At 47.6% G+C, this 19,395-nt stretch overlaps 3 protein-coding genes across 11 annotated transcripts in view; 1 reads left to right on the top strand and 2 right to left on the bottom strand.

The window, feature by feature from the left end:
* The first annotated feature begins 3,801 nt into the window (after nucleotides 1-3,801).
* On the top strand, nucleotides 3,802-9,610 carry LOC121600002 (zinc finger protein 37-like). Its single transcript, XM_041928191.1, has 6 exons — nucleotides 3,802-3,833; nucleotides 3,940-4,350; nucleotides 4,429-5,166; nucleotides 7,866-8,604; nucleotides 8,702-9,329; nucleotides 9,402-9,610. Exons 1-5 carry the CDS (start codon nucleotides 3,831-3,833, stop codon nucleotides 9,325-9,327), a joined length of 2,517 nt encoding a protein of 838 aa, XP_041784125.1. The 5' UTR covers nucleotides 3,802-3,830; the 3' UTR covers nucleotides 9,328-9,329; nucleotides 9,402-9,610.
* On the bottom strand, nucleotides 5,214-6,159 carry LOC121600003 (transmembrane protein 60). The gene has a single exon (XM_041928192.1). The coding sequence runs from the start codon at nucleotides 5,929-5,931 to the stop codon at nucleotides 5,506-5,508; it is 426 nt and encodes a 141-aa protein (XP_041784126.1). The 5' UTR covers nucleotides 5,932-6,159; the 3' UTR covers nucleotides 5,214-5,505.
* A 3,115-nt stretch (nucleotides 9,611-12,725) lies between the features above and the next one.
* LOC121599611 (ryanodine receptor) overlaps nucleotides 12,726-19,395 on the bottom strand; it is a 41,301-nt gene continuing 34,631 nt past the window's right edge. For 4 of the 9 annotated variants that reach the window (XM_041927537.1, XM_041927540.1, XM_041927539.1 and 1 more), the window contains 4 exons: nucleotides 18,548-18,641; nucleotides 18,220-18,468; nucleotides 14,511-18,017; nucleotides 12,726-14,430 (listed from right to left, as the gene is read on the bottom strand). In XM_041927537.1, coding sequence (XP_041783471.1) covers nucleotides 14,215-14,430; nucleotides 14,511-18,017; nucleotides 18,220-18,468; nucleotides 18,548-18,641 — 4,066 coding nt within the window. In that variant the 3' untranslated portion in view covers nucleotides 12,726-14,214. Of the gene's footprint in view, nucleotides 14,431-14,510; nucleotides 18,018-18,112; nucleotides 18,131-18,219; nucleotides 18,469-18,547; nucleotides 18,642-19,262; nucleotides 19,373-19,395 lie in introns of all 9 variants that reach the window. The other 5 variants (XM_041927536.1, XM_041927543.1, XM_041927538.1 and 2 more) reach the window with 3 other exon arrangements.

Here is a 19,395-nt window from a genome sequence, read left to right as displayed (position 1 = left end):
AACGACTGAAAAATTGAATATCCATAGAAAAAAATGAAAGCTCCACAGCTTCATTGGTTTGATCAATAGATGGCGTATTAAAACTGATTATTATATTGCTATCCTTTTCTTGCAATGTGTTTCGGCAAGTTTCATCTTATCATGACCTATATAGCCTTCTAACTTTCCGAGCAAAAATCTATATGAATGGTCGTGTGGTCAGATACGTGGGTATCGACACCAACGACCATTACTCAAATCTCACTTGCTTCATTGGAGTTTAGTATTTTTATGTTTGAACTTTTACACATTTATTAACTGAATTAAATAATAAATAATAACACAAAACACAATACAATGAAGTATGGGGCCGCGCGCACGAGCCGCACCGTGAGCCCTACCGGGAGCCCTGCTCGACCGGTAGCCTGTTACACACTCCTGCGTTAGGTGCGCTCTGCACACACTTAGCGCGCATCGCTAAGTGCGGCGTATTAGTGTGCGTGAGCGCAGTGTCGATTCCTGGATGTCGACCAGCAGCAGCGCAACTGCTACGGCGAATCCAGGGCTCGGCACGTCTATCCACAACATCTCCCCCTTTTAATAACCGAAGGGTCGAACCGACGCGGGTGATATTCCACAACGGAATACCAGCGTGGTGACACCCTTCGACCGATGGTACGTAGTGGGGCCCGTGATGCTGCTGCGCTCATGTTCCCGGGCGGCGGCGATGATGCCGCGTTCGCGTTCCTCGGGGTCGCGTCTGCGATGATGACCTGTTGTCCCGGGGCGGCGGCGATGATGCCGCGTTCGCTTTCCTCGGGAGCGTCTGCTATGGTGCACCGTTGTCCCGGGGCGGCGGCGATGATGCCGCGTTCGCGTCCTCGGGTTGTAGCGTCGCTGCTACGCCTGCCGGGAGGTGAGGGTGGTGCCGCGATGAAACCTTGCACCGGTAGGGCCATGACCGGCGACAGCAATGGCCGGCCACAGCGATGGCGTCTCTGGCTGGACGTGCTGGGTTTGCTGCAGGTGAGGCGGAATGTGTCGTCGCCTATGATGCGAGGCTGCTGCGTTGCAGCCGAGGCGACTTACGTGTCGCCGTTGGTGATGCGGGGCTCGAGCCGCGGCGGGAATGCGACCACGCCGATGACGTGCTGCCGTGCTGTAGTCAAAGCAACCTGCGGGTTGCCGATGATGAGGCGGACTCGAGCCTTGGCGGGATTGCGACCTCGCCGATGATGTGCTGAAGTGCTGCAGCCGAAGCAACTTGCGCGTTGCTGTTGGTGTTGCTGGGCTCGAGCTGCGGTGGGATAGCTGCTTCGCCGATGACGTGCTGCAGGGCTCGAGCCGCGGCGGGAATGCGACCTCGCCGATGACGTGCTGCGGTGCTACAGCCGAAGCAACTTGCGCGTTGCTGTTGGTGTTGCTGGGCTCGAGCTGCGGCGGGATAGCTGCTTCGCCGATGACGTGCTGCAGGCCTCGAGCCGGGGCGGAATGTGCCGTCGCCCTTGATTTGCGGCTGCAGTGGGTGGTGTGTAGCCGGCTGCCCATTGCAGCGGTCGCCAGTGATGGGACAGCAGCCGGGGCCACGGTGTCTGCGGTGGCGGCGGCCCGATGTTCCGCGGTATCCAAAGGCACAGGGAACCGTGCCATCGCGATGGCCGCTGCACTGACGCTGCAGAAAGGCCAGACGAAACGCGATGGCTGCCGCGGGTTCTGTAGGATCCTCCTTGCGCAAGAGAATCCCATCCTCGTCGCCACTTTTATGTTTGAACTTTTACACATTTATTAACTGAATTAAATAATAAATAATAACACAAAACACAATACAATGAAGTATGGGGCCGCGCGCACGAGCCGCACCGTGAGCCCTACCGGGAGCCCTGCTCGACCGGTAGCCTGTTACACACTCCTGCGTTAGGTGCGCTCTGCACACACTTAGCGCGCATCGCTAAGTGCGGCGTATTAGTGTGCGTGAGCGCAGTGTCGATTCCTGGATGTCGACCAGCAGCAGCGCAACTGCTACGGCGAATCCAGGGCTCGGCACATCTATCCACAACAAGTATTTAAACAATCGTATCGGCGTTCTAGTTCTAGCGATGCATAACTTCAATGCGAAACCATACAACAGTACAGAGGGAATGAGAAAGCTATCTTCTAAGTGAAGAAGCTTCACTGATTGGATATTCCATCAACAGATGGCGTCACCAGCTTTTTACTATTTTTAGAATGCATGAGTCGTTTGCCATCTGCTAAACGAAGTCTTTTTATATTCCGTTTAGGTTTAGAGCTTGAGTCGTTTAGAGCTCGTTTAGTGGTCGTTTAGTGGATTTGTGGCACTTGGGCAGTTCTTGCTACGAGGGGACAGTCCATATGAGCGTTGAATCCATTTTATTTGCAAACGGGCATTTTATTTGCAAACAACCCATTCTTCTGAATGGGACTGATTTCACTTCTGAAAATTCTTATTTCAATTCTGATTCTCATTCTAGAGCTAATTCCAATCCTAGATTCAATTATGATTCCGATTCTGGAGCAAATTTTGATTCCGGAACCGATTCCAAATATTGCTGTCGTTTAGTTTTATCTGTGTACTTCCGCAATCCGGTTAAAATCATGCTCTTTTAAGTTGTTTCGCAACCAAACAGGTATCTTTTCGAGGTGATTCTGATTTTTGTATTCTCAAGGCCGGGGGACATTGTCCGTATTCGCTACCCAAGCGCCACAGATTAAGCTTAAACGACTGAAAAATTGAATATCCATAGAAAAAAATGAAAGCTCCACAGCTTCATTGGTTTGATCAATAGATGGCGTATTAAAACTGATTATTATATTGCTATCCTTTTCTTGCAATGTGTTTCGGCAAGTTTCATCTTATCATGACCTATATAGCCTTCTAACTTTCCGAGCAAAAATCTATATGAATGGTCGTGTGGTCAGATACGTGGGTATCAACACCAACGACCATTACTCAAATCTCACTTCTTTCAGTGCTGGTGGTTTCCATTGGAGTTTAGTATTTAAACAATTGTATCGCCGTTCTAGTTCTAGCGATGCATAACTACAATGTGAAATCATACAACAGTACAGAGGAAATGAGAAAGCTCTCCTCCAAGCGATGAAGCTCAACTGGTTGGGGTATCCCACCAACAGAGAGCGCCACCAGCTTTTTCGCTATTTTTAGAATGCATGAGTCGATTGCCGTCTGCTAAACGAAGTCCTTTTATATTCCGTTTAGGTAGAGAACTTGAGTCATTTAGAAGCCGTTTAGTGGTCGTTTAGTGGATTTGTGGCACTTGGGTAGTGTAGCTTCGATTTTCACTAGCGCATCTGGCGACTAGTGGAACCTTTTTTTGTTTATAGAGGGAATGATCGTACCGGATCTCAAATTTAAGTAGTTTGCTATTGTTTTTTTATGATAAAATGGCTTAAATACATGCACAACATATTTATCTGTCAATTACAAAGCTTTTTCAGTCCATTTTAAGTAAAAAACATGGAAAAATAACATATTTTCTTAAGCGGCTCCAAATTGTTTGGCAAAATGCTTCAATCGGCCGCCGCCAGATGCAGTAGTGAAAATCGAAATTATACTAGCGAGTACGGACAGTGTCTCCCGGGCTTAATAAATAAAATCTGATTTTTTATATTTATTTGCAAAAAAATAATATTTCCTATTTTCACCGTTCGTGATTTCGACCCACAGTGTAAAATTTCAACGTTCGTAAACAATCCACGTGTGAAATATTTCACAGAACCATGTGCTGTCAAACCCGCGGTCGCAGAAACGTCAAAAAGACCAATCTTTGTCAAACACACATTTGCCGAACGTAAACAAACTACTGCTGCTCAAGATGGTAAGGAGGAATAATCTAATTTCTGTAACATTTTCTCATCAATCGAGAACGTATTGCGTTCAATTAAATGCTGAATTTTAAACACTACAATTAACTTTCGTTTTAGAGTACGGAAGACGCAGCACCCGATCCCGTCCCGGTCGACGAAGATGCACAGCTCTATCCGTACTGCTATCTGTGCCACTTCCCTGCCCTTCAGGATGGTTTTTACCATCTGTTTGCCGAGCCGGACGCGTCCCTATCGCGGGCAAAGATACTGGGCGACATCCTAGACATCGAGCTAACGCCGGAACTGTGCCATTCCCAGATCATTTGTGTGAACTGTAATATGCAATGCCTGGAGTATCATTCGCTCGTTCAGCGCATGGAAGCCATACGGACAAAGCTAACGATGACTTACAATCAAACCGTAATGAAGCTTACCGGCCTGACGGAAAAGGATCTTAAAGAGGGCCTCGTGGCAGTAGAAGACGGTGGCAACTTGGAAAATGATCTCCAAACTTTCAACAAGGACTTTGTAAGTAATTGCTGTGGTGGTAGGAGCGAATTTAAACAAAGTGAAATTATCTTTTTATTCTTTTTGTGTAATTTCCAGCTTTCGATGGAAGACATGTTTGGCGATATGGAAGCACTGAACCCGGATGACATACACCTTAATTCATCCAGCGAGCAGCTTGATAGTGAGCTTCCCAAATTAGGTATCGAGTGGGAAACGATAACAGAATCAAATGAAGGAAGTATGCCATCGATTTCTCTAATACGCCCCACTGCTGCGCTGGGAGACGAAACTCCCCATCCGGTTGGGCATGTTAAGGAAGAATTGTTTACACCTCCATCGGAAGAAAGTGAGCAGCTGCAGCCGATCGATTCGGCACTGATGGAGGAAAACGCTCCAGAAGCGTCACTTATTGGGAAGCTAGAGCAGGCCACCTCAAAGTTGCTGCCAATTGATACTGACGACACGCAAACTGTTGGTCAGGAACTGTCGGAAGATGAAACGCTACACCGGTTTATGCTCGAGTCGAACGAAACAATCGTTGAAGTGGCTGGTGAAGATGGCACATCGATTTACTGCGTTTATAATGACGTCATAGAAACGCTCAGTGATACGGAGGAACAGTCTGAGCCGGTAACGAAGACGCTGGAAAGTGCCAATGCCGGAAGTTTGTTAGAGTATGATGATGTGATTGTGGATAGTGCATCGCAGATCAGCGCACACGAGGCGTATGAGATTGGGGAATCAACGGCATCCCCCTCGCTGATGTTGGAAAACGCGAATGTGGCCAGATCGCGTTCACCGTCACCATCTCAGCAGGAGGAACCTTTACAACCGGTGAGTCGCTTTTAACTACAATTTATACAGTATTTAACTTCCTTTAACATCGTGGAATGGAAAGTTTGTTTTAAAGAGTAATTTATTACATTATGAGATGGATTCTAACAGTACAAACGCATTAGTACAATTTTCTTAAGTTTAAAAAAGCGTTACAATAGTGAAACGGTACAATATACAGCTATTTTTGTTAAAGTCTTGCTACCGAAACGGTTCGGTCGTTTTTTTCGCGTTTCCTCTACTGCTTTACGGAAAGGATTCGCCATCGCCATCCTGCTGCTGCTGTTGTTATTCCGTAGCGCTTGGTTCGATTTCGCATACGCGAAGTTTCAAATACCCTCAGGAGGATACGCCCGCCGACTGGCGGTTGCTGCGGTTCGAGCCGATCGAGCGCGGTTTCGGTTGCAGGTGCGTTCCAACGAAAACGATCAGCAGTGCTAGCAGCATCCAGATCGGAATCATCATCACGTACATCGGTATCGATTTGTACTCGAGCTTCAGGCAGATGGTGATCTGGGAGAAAATTTTCAACACTATCCCAACCACGTAGTACTTGTAGTGGTGCAGTGAGATGAGCCGATTTGCGTGCTGCCTTTGCACGATTTCGATCACGGCCCACGCCACCAGTATCACGTCGTACAGCCATAGCGGTATGAAGACGAGGAACCAGTTCCAGTAGATACGGTTTTCGAGCCGCAGACAGAGCACCACCAGAAACACTAGCAGAATGAACCAGGTGAAGAGAGCGCGCTGTACGAAACCCATTCGGGGATATTTGGTGTTTCACGCAATGGTTGGCACGAATTGGTGTGAGTCGGTATTCCGGAGCGGAAGCAGCGATCGTGTGTAATTGCTTCGTGAAGGAGAAACAGTGGATTGTTTTGTTTATATCGCTAGCGGCAGCTGTCAACTAGCGAAGCGGTGGCTGTCAAGGAAATGTATGTTTTCAATATGAATTATTTCATCAACTTCTCTTTTCTGTTAAATGTTTCACATTGAAAAAGGAAATAGATAACGAAACCGTCAGAATGATGGATTTGAATTTATGGTCAGGTTTTTGAACACTAAACACGTGTAAAATTACGTTACACTTTTTCCACACGATGTCTTTTTGCGAAATCGGACGTGAGACTGCATATAAAAATATTCTCAAGCAATTATTTTTTTACATAAAGTTACGCAGGCAAATTCCGCAAAATCTGTCGCTCGGAAACAGTTTAACTGCTAATAATAACCATTAATTTCATTAATTTCACATTTTCAACACGAGGGTTAAGGGGGTGTTAACGAAAAAAGTCAATTTCATTGAAAAAAATCGAGTATGACTTCGAGCAAGTTTCAGTCTCGTGTGTAGGGTATAGTGTTGCGATGCTTTATAGTGTTGAGATGCGTTCTTTAGGCATGAACCAGAACCGTGCGATTCATTTAGTTCATTCTACGACTCAAGAACAAACAATTCATTCAGTTCGATTCAAGAACAAACGATCTACGTTCTGTACTTGTTCATAAATGTAATCGTAGTACCAATACGTTCACGAAAAGAATGTCCTATCAATCGTGATAAAGATCATCCTGGTCTGACTAATAATTTTCAATATGTAATACACTAATTATATTCTTAATGTAAAATGAAACATTTTACTATATTTTATTCAACTGAAATGAACGAATGAATCGCGATTTACGTTCAGTTCACTTGATGAAAGAACTAGTACGTTCACGTTCATCAAAATGAACCCAATTGCCTGAGCTTAGTGTAGTGGACCTTAATGACGATAAACGTTGTGAATAGAGGATTCATCAGAGTCCAATTATTTTGAAAAGAACATCTCTACCAATGATACAAATGAAGATCACAGGATCACATATAGATCTGAACGGTTCAAGTTCATGTTTGAATTGGAGGAGAGGAACGACCACGCGTACTAGGGACGTGTTCCTTAACATGACGGTTAAGATATTCTTTTTATGAAAAAACTTAGTACATTACGATTTATAAAGAACCAATGAACGTTGTTTAGATGAACGTGGGTTGTCCATTCTTTAAAATGAACTGAATGAATCGTATGGTTCTGGTTCTTTGGGCACACCTCTATCCAAGACATCTACTGGTTCAGTCACGATTATCGTTAGCAAATTATATCTCAAACATGATTGGACAATAGTGATGCGCGTTCGGAAACGAATCTAGTTGGTTCATTCCGTTCCTTAAATGTAAGGATAGGAACTTCTTCTTCTTCTTTTTTGGCTCAACAACCGATGCCGGTCAAGGCCTGCCAACCCACTTGTGGGGTTGGCTTTCAGTGACTTATTGATTTCCCCTCATAGTAGGATAGTCAGTCCTACGTATGGCGGCACGGTCTATTTGGGGCTTGAACCCATGACGGGCATGTTGTTAAGTCGTACGAGTTGACGACTGTACCATGAGACCGGCTAAGGATAGGAACTAGGTTTTTTTAATTTCATTTTTGAAATTCTGATCCTAGTAGGTTTGCCGGAACGGTAGGTTCAGTCGGAACGGTAGATTATCTAAATGCTCCAAACCCATCACCTTTTCGTTTTCGAACCTCGTGAACCTACCTGTTCTTTTTTTTTTTATTCCTGTTTTTTTTTTTGAAAATTTCCAATCACTATTGGACAGCAAATATACCCAACGTACCAATGCCAAACAATCTTAACAATATTTCACTTTCTTACAGTTTTACGTTAAAGTTGGAACCGACTACTACTGTACCGTTTGCTCAACGAACGATCCGGTTAAGGCGGACTGTCTGAAAAGCATGGCGCACCACTTGGTCGAAGAGCATGGCCAACAAACGCACCTGTGCGAGCTGTGTGATGTCATATTTTTCCAGAAACCATCTTACGTCGCCCATTTAGCCGAACACAGTGCCTCGGACGATCAGCAGATGGAACACGGCGTTCCATTAAGCTGCAACGTGTGCAGCGAAACGTTCACCAGCAAGCGCGCCCTTGAGCTGCACCGCAAAATGCACCCGCGAATGTCGCACGTCACGAACAAGATCTGGAGCTGCGAGGTTTGCAACAAGAAGTATACCTCGAAAGCGTTCTACGAGGTACATATGAACAAGCACGCCGGGCTACGACCGTACAAGTGTGATCTGTGTGCGAAAGACTTCTCCTCCAAGTATGCGCTAGCGGTGCACCAGAAAACGCACAACGAGCGTCCCCGCACCTTCGTGTGCAACGAGTGCGGCAATTCGTTCTACAGCCGGCACAATCTGGTACAGCACGAGCGGACGCATCGGGCGGTGCGCGAGTACGAGTGTGCCGTGTGCCGGAAGAAGTTCTTCACGCAGCACAATTTAAACGTGCACATGGTGATACACAGTGCGGATAAGGCGTTCGCTTGCCGGGAGTGTGGCAAAAAGTTTGCGCGCAAGGCGGAGCTGCTAGACCACGAGCGTATTCACACAGGTAAGAAAGAAGGAAAGGTTGAAGGGAAACGAGGACGATTTTGTAAAGCAAATAATCTTAATTCTTTTGCTCGTATCGCGTATTCTTTTTGCGGCAGGTGAAAAACCGTTTGCGTGCGATATGTGCGATGCAAGCTTTGCGCAACGGTCAAATCTTCATTCGCACCGGCGGATGACGCATTTGAATGATAAACGGTTTAAGTGCGATCGATGTGATGCGGCCTTTAAACGGCGCCGATTGCTCACCTACCACATCAGGGCGATGCACACGGGTGAGCGACCGTACAAGTGTGATCTCTGCCACGCGACCTTCGTCTATCCGGAACACTTTCAAAAGCATAAGCGAATCCATACCGGCATCAAACCGTACGCCTGCGAGGTGTGCCATCGGACGTTCACCAGTCAGGACAATCGCAATGCGCACCGGTACGTGCACAGTGACAAGAAACCGTTCGAGTGTGTCACGTGCGGTGCTGGTTTTATGCGCAAATCGCATCTGTACACGCACATGCAGGAGGTGGGCCACCTGAGTGATACGATCGTGGTGAACCAGCCGCGCATTAGCGCCAACCGTACGCTGGAGTTTGAGACGGACACGTACGTGACCGATGGTACGGGTGAGGGCGAGCAGGGCCAGGAGATGGAGGGTTCGGATGAGGAGAACGTACAGTTAACGTACATTTGTGACGATGATAATGTGGACGGTGAGTTGGAAGCGGAGTAGAGGTAAGTGTGATAGCAGTTCGGTTTGGCGAAATGGAAAGGGATTATTCATTTGCTTTTCCATTACATTTTCAGCACTGCCTTCAGTATTGAAGGGGAAACTAGCTGAACGAACACTATAGTTGCGTACACTATTGGACAAAAGCATTACACAGCATCCAAAAGCAAGCTGGTCTCTTGGTCGTTTTAGTCAGCAGAATAATCTGTACATGTTTTTAGTGTATGGTAGTAGATAAGACTTAACATACAGATAAAGCTTTGTGTAGAACAGATGGTTCTTTTTTTAGTAAAATTGTTTCATTACTGTGCATTGCTATAAATCATCCGGAAAGTGTCGTCAATTTTGTTGAAAGCACTAGTTGATTTCGCTTAAAAAGAAGACTTTGAATCTATGCCCGATCCTTAAAATGATCCTGATCTCATATCGGTCTTGAAACTGATCCTCAATTTATGCTGGATATAGAACTGATGTTGAATCGATAACAATTCTGGAACTGACCCTGAACACACTACTAAAGCTGGAGTCTGGGAACTAAAGCTGGAATTCGTCTCAAATCCACATCAAACTAAAAACTGATCCAAAAAATCTATTGGTCGTGGAACTTATCCTTTTCTATTCTGCGCCAAGAACAGTACTTTGATCTGTCTTAGTCATGGAACGGTTAGTAAATTTGTCCCGATACAGTATTTATCAGCGATTGAGTAGCTGATTCTGCTTTCGTAATGGTCGACGAAACATACCCGCCTGCAGAATTTCGGTATTTTTGGCAGGGAGTCGCCAGGAGTCAAAGTCGTCCGGAGTCGTCCGGAGTTGTTCAGAGTCGCCCGGAGACGCCCGGAGTCGTCTGGAGTCGTCCGGAATCGTCCGGAGTCGTTCGGAGTCGCGCGGAGTCGTTCGGAGTCGTCCGGAGTCGTTCGGAGTCGTTTGGAGTCGTCAGGAGTCGTTCGAAGTCGTCAGGAGTCGTTCGGAGTCGTCTGGAGTCGTCTGGAGTCGTTCAGAGTCATCCGGAGTCATTCGGAGTCGTTTGGAGTCGTCTGGAGTCGTTCAGAGACATCCGGAGTCGTTCAGAGTCGTTCGGATTCATCCAAAGTTGTCCGGAGTCGTTCGGAATTTCAGTTGGTCGGAGTCAACAGAAGCCGTGGTGTTTAATGTGCTTGTGATCAGACATTTCCTTTCTTTGTGTTATGTTATCTTTCTCTTTGCGCGTGCACTTTAGTGATTGATCATCGGAATCGCACCCACGACTCGGAATCGCTTCCGAGCATTGCTACTCCGGCTCCGATTCCGACAAATTCAAACCGTCGATTCCGCCCGGAGCCGTCCGGAGCCGTCCGAAGCCGTCCGGAGCAGACCGAACCGTTGGAGCCGTCGGAGCCGTTGTACCCGACGGAGCCGGTTGGAGCCATCGGAGTCGTTGTAACAGCCTGAAGTGTGAACGACTCCGACGGCTCCAACCGGCTCTGTCAGCTACGACGGCTCCAACGCTTCCGACGGCTCCGGCTGCCGATTAGCGGCTCCGGACGCTCCGACGGCTCCAACGATTCCGTCGGCTCCGGCTGCTAGTGATGGGTCACCGGAATCGCACCCACGGCTCGGAATCGCTTCCGAGCATTCCTACTCTGGCTCCGATTTCAAATAATTCAAACCGTGAATTCCGCCCGGAGCCGTCGGAGCCGTCCGGAGCCGTCGGAGCCGTCCGGAGTCGTCCGGAGCCGTCCGGAGACGTCGGAGCCGTCCGGAGACGTCGGAGCCGTCCGGAGCCGCTAGTCGGCAGCTGGAGCCGTCGGAGTCGTTGGAGCCGTCGGAGCCGTCGGAGCCGTTGGAGCCATCCAGAGCCGTTAGTCGGCAGCTGGAGCCTACCGGAACCGACGTAGCAGTTGGAGCCGTTGGAGCCGTCGGAGCCGTCGGAGGCGTCGGAGCCGTCCGGAGCCGTTAGTCGGTAGTTGGAGCAGACGGAGCTGGTTGGACCGTCGAAGCCGACGGAGCCGTCCAGAGCCGGTCGGAGCCGTCGTAGTCGTTGGACCCGTCGGAGTCGTTGTAATAGTCGGAAGTATTCTGAAGCGCTTTAATTTCCCGATATCAGCGATAATTTCATTTTTAAAAACAGCTCACGAGTAAAAAAAGAGTCTTCTTCATTTATTGCTCTGAAGTTCCTTGACATCGCGCAGTCAGGCAATAGTTTAGGCTTAACGCGAATTCTTAACGTCGAGGTGATATGACTAATCGTTCTGATTGATGGACAGATGGCAAAGTATACTGTTTGACAATTATACAAAACTGTCCATCTTTTATGAAAATTAGGATCAATAATAGTTTGAATTTTTTTTCTATATATATATATATATATATACAGAGCAAACAATTATTTTTTACTTTATTGTTGAAGAAAAAAAACAAAAAACCTCAGAGGAATAAATGAAGAACACTCTATTTTTACTCGTGAGCTGTTTTTTAAAAATGAAATTATCGCTGATATCAGGAAATTAAAGCGCTTCAGAATACTTCCGACTATTACAACGACTCTAACGGCTCCAACTGGCTCCGTCGGATACGACGGCACCGATGGCTCCGACGGCTCCAGACGGCTCCGCACGGCTCCGGATGGCTCCGACGCCTCCGGACGGCTCCGACGATTCCATCGGTTCCGACGGCTCCAGGCGCTGACTAGCGGCTGCGACGGCTCCATCGGTTCCGACGGCTCCGACGGCTGCCGACTAGCGGCTCCGGATGGCTCCGGACGGCTCCCGATGGCTCCGAGGTCGGAGTTTTGCACCTACCTTCCGGATTTCCGCTTCCGATTTTGGCGGAGTCATTCGGAAGCGATTCCGGATTTTTGTTGAATTTACCCATCACTAGTGCACTTCCTATACAAGCCGACCTCGGCCTACCTTCCGGAGTCGATTCCGAATTTATCGGAGTCGAATCGGAGTCGACTCCGGTTTTTTGCCAACTTTACCCATCACTAAGAGAGAGTGAGTTGAATCCGAAAAGGGCAAAGCTGTCCAATAAGACATCAGTCTTGTTTGTTCAAGATTTCTGACTGTGTAGTTCCATATAAATCTATAAATTCGCTCGAGTCTGATGTCTTGTTCGATGCCCAGAGCGCAGCCCCAGAGTTGAATCCGACAAGAGAGAGTCATTAGTCAAAACATAGAGTGAATCTTTCATCAAGGCATAAAGTGGGTGAGTTGAATCTCAAAAGAGTTCTGAAATGATTTGTTTAGTGCTTTGTTTTTCCATGTTTCTTCAAAGACTGAGTTAGACATTCAAAATCTACTACTTCTACTGAACAATGTAAGTATTCTGATCTTCTTGATTCTTACTTCCATCTTATTGATTAAATTGTTTCATCTATGTATTTCTTTCATCATAGTCCATCACGAACACCAACCGTGCGATAGATTTCAATAATTGAATTTTATTTACTTAAAAATTCTCATAAGTTAACTAGAATCTTTCTTTTGTTTTATTTAAAATGTAGATAACTACTATTTACTAGTTGTCAGTGTGTACGATTGATTTGTTTGGTATTTTCCGTCGTTTCCTTCTCTCCGGTCGGCCGATCGGTTTCGGTTAAAATTTTTAAGCGTGTGTTTGCTCAATCATACCAAGTAAAACTAACTCCTAAGTAAGTCCCCACCCCCAGCAGCGGGATGCATAGTTCGAGCTCGGGACCATAGCATAACATATCGTAATAACAACAATCGTTTGAACATGTAAATAGCAAAAATAATATGAAGGCAGCATTGGCAGAAGAGGCATTGGTGCGTAAAAAAAGCAGTTCAATTAATAAAAAAACTATAAACTATAACTTGTGTCTTCTCTTTCGTTAGCACTTCAGCAAAATAGTACAAAAGTGCTGTTCGAAAAGTGTTTTACGCTATGATAGGGTTGCTCAATAACTCAACGAAAGAACGAAGTTTTTTTTTGTTGGTATCAAATCATTACATTCTAAACCAAATCTAACGAACAATAAGGGACTAATGGGGGCCGGTATAGTGGGGCGGGTGTATCGTTCGATTCACTGTCGAATGTCGTGTCGGAGTGGCTAGGGCAGCCGGAGATCACGACACGTGGTTTTGCACTCAAAAATTGAGCCGCTTACGCACAAACCACCTGTGCACTATTAGTAAGAACGCGCTCCTTTGCGGTTCTGAAATAATTTCTTCGAAATCGATCGATTCAATACCAAATCCCTAATGGTGGTGTACGTCTTTTTGTTGTTGGACACTTTTTTTGTTGTTGCTTCTATCGAGCACAACCAGAACGGGCTAAATGGGAGAAAGCGTTCTGGTTGTGAATGTGAATAAAATCGACCCAAGAGAGGTGTGTGAAGATAGGCTGCAGAGAGCTCTCGATCTTGATATGCAAAGGATTTTGGAACAAATGTATGGTGTGTGATGTGCGATTGTAATGAAAAGCTTTGTGTCTTTGTAATGTGATTGCCTTTCGAGGGGGGAACCTTTTTTTCTAAAGGAACCGTTAAATTCTGATCCCAAATCCCCGTCACTACTAGAGGGACACAAAGGAGGAGTGTTAGAAAAAACGGGTCGTATAAGATCGTAACTCTTGCTAGTAGGACAAAACACTGGCTGTAGAAGTTGTAAGTTGGCTTAGATAAAGGGAGCAAAAATCTACATAAAAATCTTTACAATTACCGTACACATTCGTCCGGCTGTCTAGCTACTTCTACCCGCCCGAATATGTTCGATCAGAGCAGCAGGTGTTTCCTATTGTTTTGTATGATTGTTCGGTTGTTCTTTGGTTATGTTGGGTGTTTGTTTTTTTGTGGTTTGTGGTTTGGTCACCGCACGCCACTTAGAAAGGTTAGGTCACATCGACAGTGGTTGGTATTGGGATCGTCGCTGGTGGCCCGTGCAGCAGATTTTAGCTACCGCCACCGCCCAGCTCATCTTCGTACTGCTTTCTGAAGCAGTCACCGACGGGGAAGAAGTCCCAGCATCGCTGCTGATACATGTTCCACACGTACGTCTCCTGACCGGTGTACTCCGTGTCCGGTTTGTTGATTAAATGCATCAGGAAGAACATGTAGTTGGCGAGATTGTGCTCCTGGGCGACGTGCGTATCGAACCCGTGAGGTACCTGTGTTGGAAAGGGTAGTAGTGATAGGAATTATTGTAACCTCTGAAATCGGTCCTACGATCAACCAAACCCAAACGTACCTTATCAAAGTAGTCTTTGCCTATGCCACAGATGAAGCAGTTGGACTCCATATCCTCCTTGACCGATTCGAGCTGATCACGAAGCTCACCGAACGCATCGATGATCAAACCCTGGATGATGGCCAGCAGGATAACGATGACGAAGAAGAAGAACGTGATGTCGAACAGGATACGGTACACCTCGTACTCGTCACCGTCCGGATCACCGATCTCGTCACCGATACCACCACCCGCCCGCACACCCTTGTACAGATGGAACACGAAGCAGGTCGCCATATCGTGACACTTGCGGTCGCCCTCCTCCCCGTCGTCATCCTCCTGCACGTAGAACTTGCGGAAGAAGTTAAACGCGATGACCGTGTAGATGTACACGATGATCGTGAGCAGCATCACCGTCAGCACCAGCTGCTTGCCGTTGTGCGTTACCGACTGCAGAATGGTGCGCAGCGTCTTGAAGCCGACCGCCACATCGAGCAGATGGGCGGCGAAGAAGAACTGGTTGAAGTTGCCCATCACCGAGAACGAGAAGTACCAGAGCGAGTACAGGAACGAGTTGTCCGTGATCGTCACGCCCGCCTTCCAGATCTGGTAGCGCCAGTCGATGTTCGTAATGAAGTGGAAGAAGCCACCGCCCTCGTTCGCTTCCTGTGCCGCAAATGCCGTCTTTTCCATGCCAAGCAGGTTCGAGATCGAGTCGAAGTCGTACGTTTCGCTGTACTTCTGGCGGACCTTCTTCTTTACGAACTTGTCCCAGTAGTTAACCGGGAACGTTTTGGCGGATATCACCAGCTTGTCCCAGTGCGATTTGATATCGTCGTCCTCCGGCTGCTCAGCAATGAACAGTCCGTCAAACTCGAGCCGACGAGCGATTTCCTTCTCGCGCTTGAAGATGGCCAGCGGTACCTTCAGATGGTAGTAAGCGATCAGCATGCAGAGCGACACCAGACTGTGCAGGATGGCAGCGATACGTAGCACGTGCTCCATGTAGAAGAAGTCCTCATCCACATGTACCTTCTCCGGTGGGTCTTCCTCTTCGCCTTCGCCATCGCCGCTTCCACCTTCACCGCCGCCCGAGCCCGTTTCCAAAATGCCAAGTCCCGATCCCAGGCCCGAACCGAGTCCCATCAAACTTTCTCCCGAACCGCCCTCGCCATCCTCCTCGTCGCCGAGCGTCGTCACCTTGTAGAACAGCAGCATAAAGTTGATGCAGAAAGCCAGCACCAGCGCTACGTACTTCAAGTTGTAGAAGTTACGCGCCAGATAGCTGACGCACTTCTTCGTGTACTTGGAGAAATCGATCTGGTGGACGGCCGCGGGTTCCTTCGTTTCGGTTGAAGCCTTCTTTGACTCCGCCTCAATGCTGGCGAGCGTAGCTTCCTGTGCCTTTTGTGCTTCCGTGCGTTCCTGGGCGGCACGCTTGGCGGCTTCACCGCCGAGCAGATCGACCAGCGTCATCTGTTCACCCGGTGGTACACCTTCGCCCGTCAGCTCGGCCGCTCCATCCTCGGGGCTGGACTCACCCGTTTCCTCGATCGAGGACGACGGGCTGAGAGCGGGCGACTCGTGCGGTGCCATGCGGTACTGTCCATTCTCTTCCTTGCTGATGTCCAAACCAAACGCCTGCACCGTACCTGGCGGTTCCTCCAGTGGTAGTGGTGGCAGTGCACGCAGGGATGGTTCCGCCTCCGGGATCGGTTCTTCCTCCTCCTGGGCCGGGCCGCGCATGAGCGACATCAGGATGTTCACCAAGTACTTAATCACAACCGACACGCCAAATCCAGAGTAGTAGAACGCGTAGAAGATCATCTTGAAGAATCCGACTATAATCTCGGGGAATGATTTCGACTGCAGTACGGTAATCTGGTGCTTGATGTTGGACGGGCTGATCATGTACATCGAGTAGGACAGACCGTCCTTGACGGCCTGGATGGTGCGCTTGATCGGATCGCGGGCGGCACGCTCCTCCTCCTCCTCGCTGATGTACGTGAAGGCTTGATCGCGTCTCACGGTGCCACCGTCGTCATCGCTCGCCATCAGTCCGGACGCGTGCGTCATTTCAAAGATGGCATCCTCGCAGAAGTTGACGAAGGCTTCCAGCTTCTCCTTATCGCCACCTTCCGTGACGATCGAGTAGAAGAAGGCACGCTTCGATTCCTTGATCTGTGGCTTCTCCCATTGTTCGATGTTCGCTTCCTTGATTTCGAAGTACACGCGCTCGATGCGCTTGGACGAGCCCATGATTTCGATACGGCCCAAGAACGACTCGAAGTAGTTCAGCACGGAACCGGCCGTCTCGAGGAACCGGGCCAACCGCGGTTCGTTCGGCATGTGCTCGGACAGGTTCGTCAGCAGGACGGCCAGATTGAAACCAATCTCCTTGGCCGGCTCGTGGAACCGATCGACGAAACCGATGTAGTCGATCTTACCGTCATGGTTGGTCTCGCAGCAAGCGAGCAGGAAGTCGATCTCCTCCGGCGTGTAGCTCTTCTGCTGTTCCATCTTTTCGCGGAAATCTTTCGGCATAATCCAACCGTCCCCGTTGCTGTCAATCTCCATGAAGCTTGGCGTGGAGGTCAGATCCTTTAGCTTCAGGAACATGTCGAAGTACTTCAGAATCAGCTCGACGTTCGAGGCCGACTCGACCAGCGTATCCACCATCTGCTTACCGATCGTACCGTTCACCACGTTACCCTCAAGCATGGAGAGCATCATGGTAATCATGTCCTTCTGCAGATTGAGTAGCTCCTTCAGCAGATCCACCTGGCTAGAGTGTTTCGACAGCTTGTCCTGCATGTGCGAGAACAGGAAGAGGAAACCACCGACCGCATCCCAAAGACGCGAGTGGGCCAGCGCCTGCTGGTTCTGCGTACACGGACCCTGGATGACTTCAGTGAGCGTGTTGAAGACCTGGCTAGCGACACCGATTGCCTTGAAGAAGTTTGCCTTGCCGGCCGGATCGATCAGCTCCTTGCTGGAGTAGTGCCAGTAAAAGTCCATGATCGATTCCTGCAGTCGCAGCAGATAATCGACCGTGCAGATGACCACGTTAACCGTGGTCGTGTTACCGGCCTGCGTACGCAGATAGTTCTGCCAGTCGAGGTTGTGACCCTCGCAGGTCAGCTGAATGAAGCGGAACAGTGCGCACGTAAATTCGGCATCGTGCATGTTCTTCTCACCGGCTGCGCCTTCCGAACCGACGCCAAGACCTTCCGCCTTGGTGTTACGCTCGAACGCATCTAAATCTAGCACGCTGCAGGAGTTCATCAAACCGGCAATCGAGGTAAAGAATCCGACATCCTTCTTTTCCTTCAAATGGTTCAACATTCCCATCTGGATGTCGATGTTACCACCCCGCAGCACGGCAATTCCGAGCTCGAGCGTACGCATCACCATCTCCGACGGGACGCCCTTCGAGGCGGAAATGTGTAGCAGCACCATCTCCGCGACGCCACGGTTGGCCAGACGTGCCTGGTGGAACAGGAGCTTCTGCTTTTCCATTTCTTGTTCCTGTTGGGTGTAAAATATGATTGGTTAATCAGAAGGAGCGAGATGCATTGGTTTTGCTTATCTACAAAGAACTATTAACGGTCTACAAGACCTACCATTAGCTTTTCCATAGTCTATGAACGCGTTAGCATAGGTTAAAGGCGACAACGTTTGGGTTAGTTTAAGATCACATGCAATCTTTAGATTTAGCAATCATACTCACATGAATACTAGCACCTCCTTCGTCCTCTCCTGCTCCTTCCTCTTCGTCGCCACCTTCCTCCTCCTCTTCACCGCAGGATCGTGCAACGATGCTAGCGTAGGACATGTACAGAGGATCTTCTTGCAAAGCGCCACTGCGTTCAGTCATCGCACCGCGGCAGAACGTTGTCACGAGCTGCGTAAGTGGATCTGGTTTGCCTTCCTCCTCTTCCTCGTCCTTCTTCTTTTTTTCAGCATCCTCAAATGTTTGCTGTCGTTGAAGGAGGTGTAAAAAGATAGTTTATTGGGTCACTCATTGGGTGTCAACACCATTCATTGTTGATACTAACCGTGAGGTCCTCAATCATGACCTCTTGGCCCGTATTTTCATCCTCCAGCCACAGCTCCGAGTAACTTCGGGCAAAAATGTTGCAAGCACGATGTCTACAGGAATGCATTAACATTATTCATTGTTGTTAACAAAGAGAGAAAGAGAAGGCATAGTGTATCAGTTTCAATTTACACAAATATAATGTTTTTTAATAAAATAATAACTACGATAAACAAAACATAAAAGAAAATAAATATAAATCATAGAAAATAATAAGATAGAGCATACACAAAACAAAATGCACAAAACAAAAAAATCTTGGTAAGCATCAAATCAAAAACTTCCTCACTTCCCAAATTAAAGAATCATACACATTTGGTAATGCAATGCAGCAATGAAGCAAGGAGGTAGAACGTAAAACAATAGCCGTGCAAAAATAACACAACAAAAACTGCACACTGAAACAGACAAATGATAGATACAGAATGTGAAAGGCGAATAGGAACTATAGAAAAGGAAAAAAAAGAAAAGAAAATATGATGGAAAGAAGAAGAAAGAAAAAACAAACAAAAACAGAGAGAAAAAAACACTACTCGCGCACTTAAAAGATACAAACTGGCACAAAACAAACAACAGCAACAATTGGTAAACGAAAATAAAGGAGGTTTCAGGAAACCACCAAACAGTAAAAGGAAAAGGAAACATAAGAGGGTAGAAAAGAAAGACTCAGTCACCTGCTCAATCTATACATTGGTTTTGCTCTTAGACATGCAACAGCCATTTTGCGTCGTGCTTGTGATAAAACGTGTGTCCAATTAAGACCCTTAGCTCTAGGTCGGCATGCCTATATATATAGGTTTTAGTTAG

The sequence above is a fragment of the Anopheles merus genome, chromosome 3L (assembly GCF_017562075.2).
Source record: "Anopheles merus strain MAF chromosome 3L, AmerM5.1, whole genome shotgun sequence".
Taxonomy (NCBI): Eukaryota; Metazoa; Arthropoda; class Insecta; order Diptera; family Culicidae; genus Anopheles; species Anopheles merus.
Note: the sequence above shows the minus strand (reverse complement) of the source record. Positions and strands in the feature narration are given on the sequence as shown.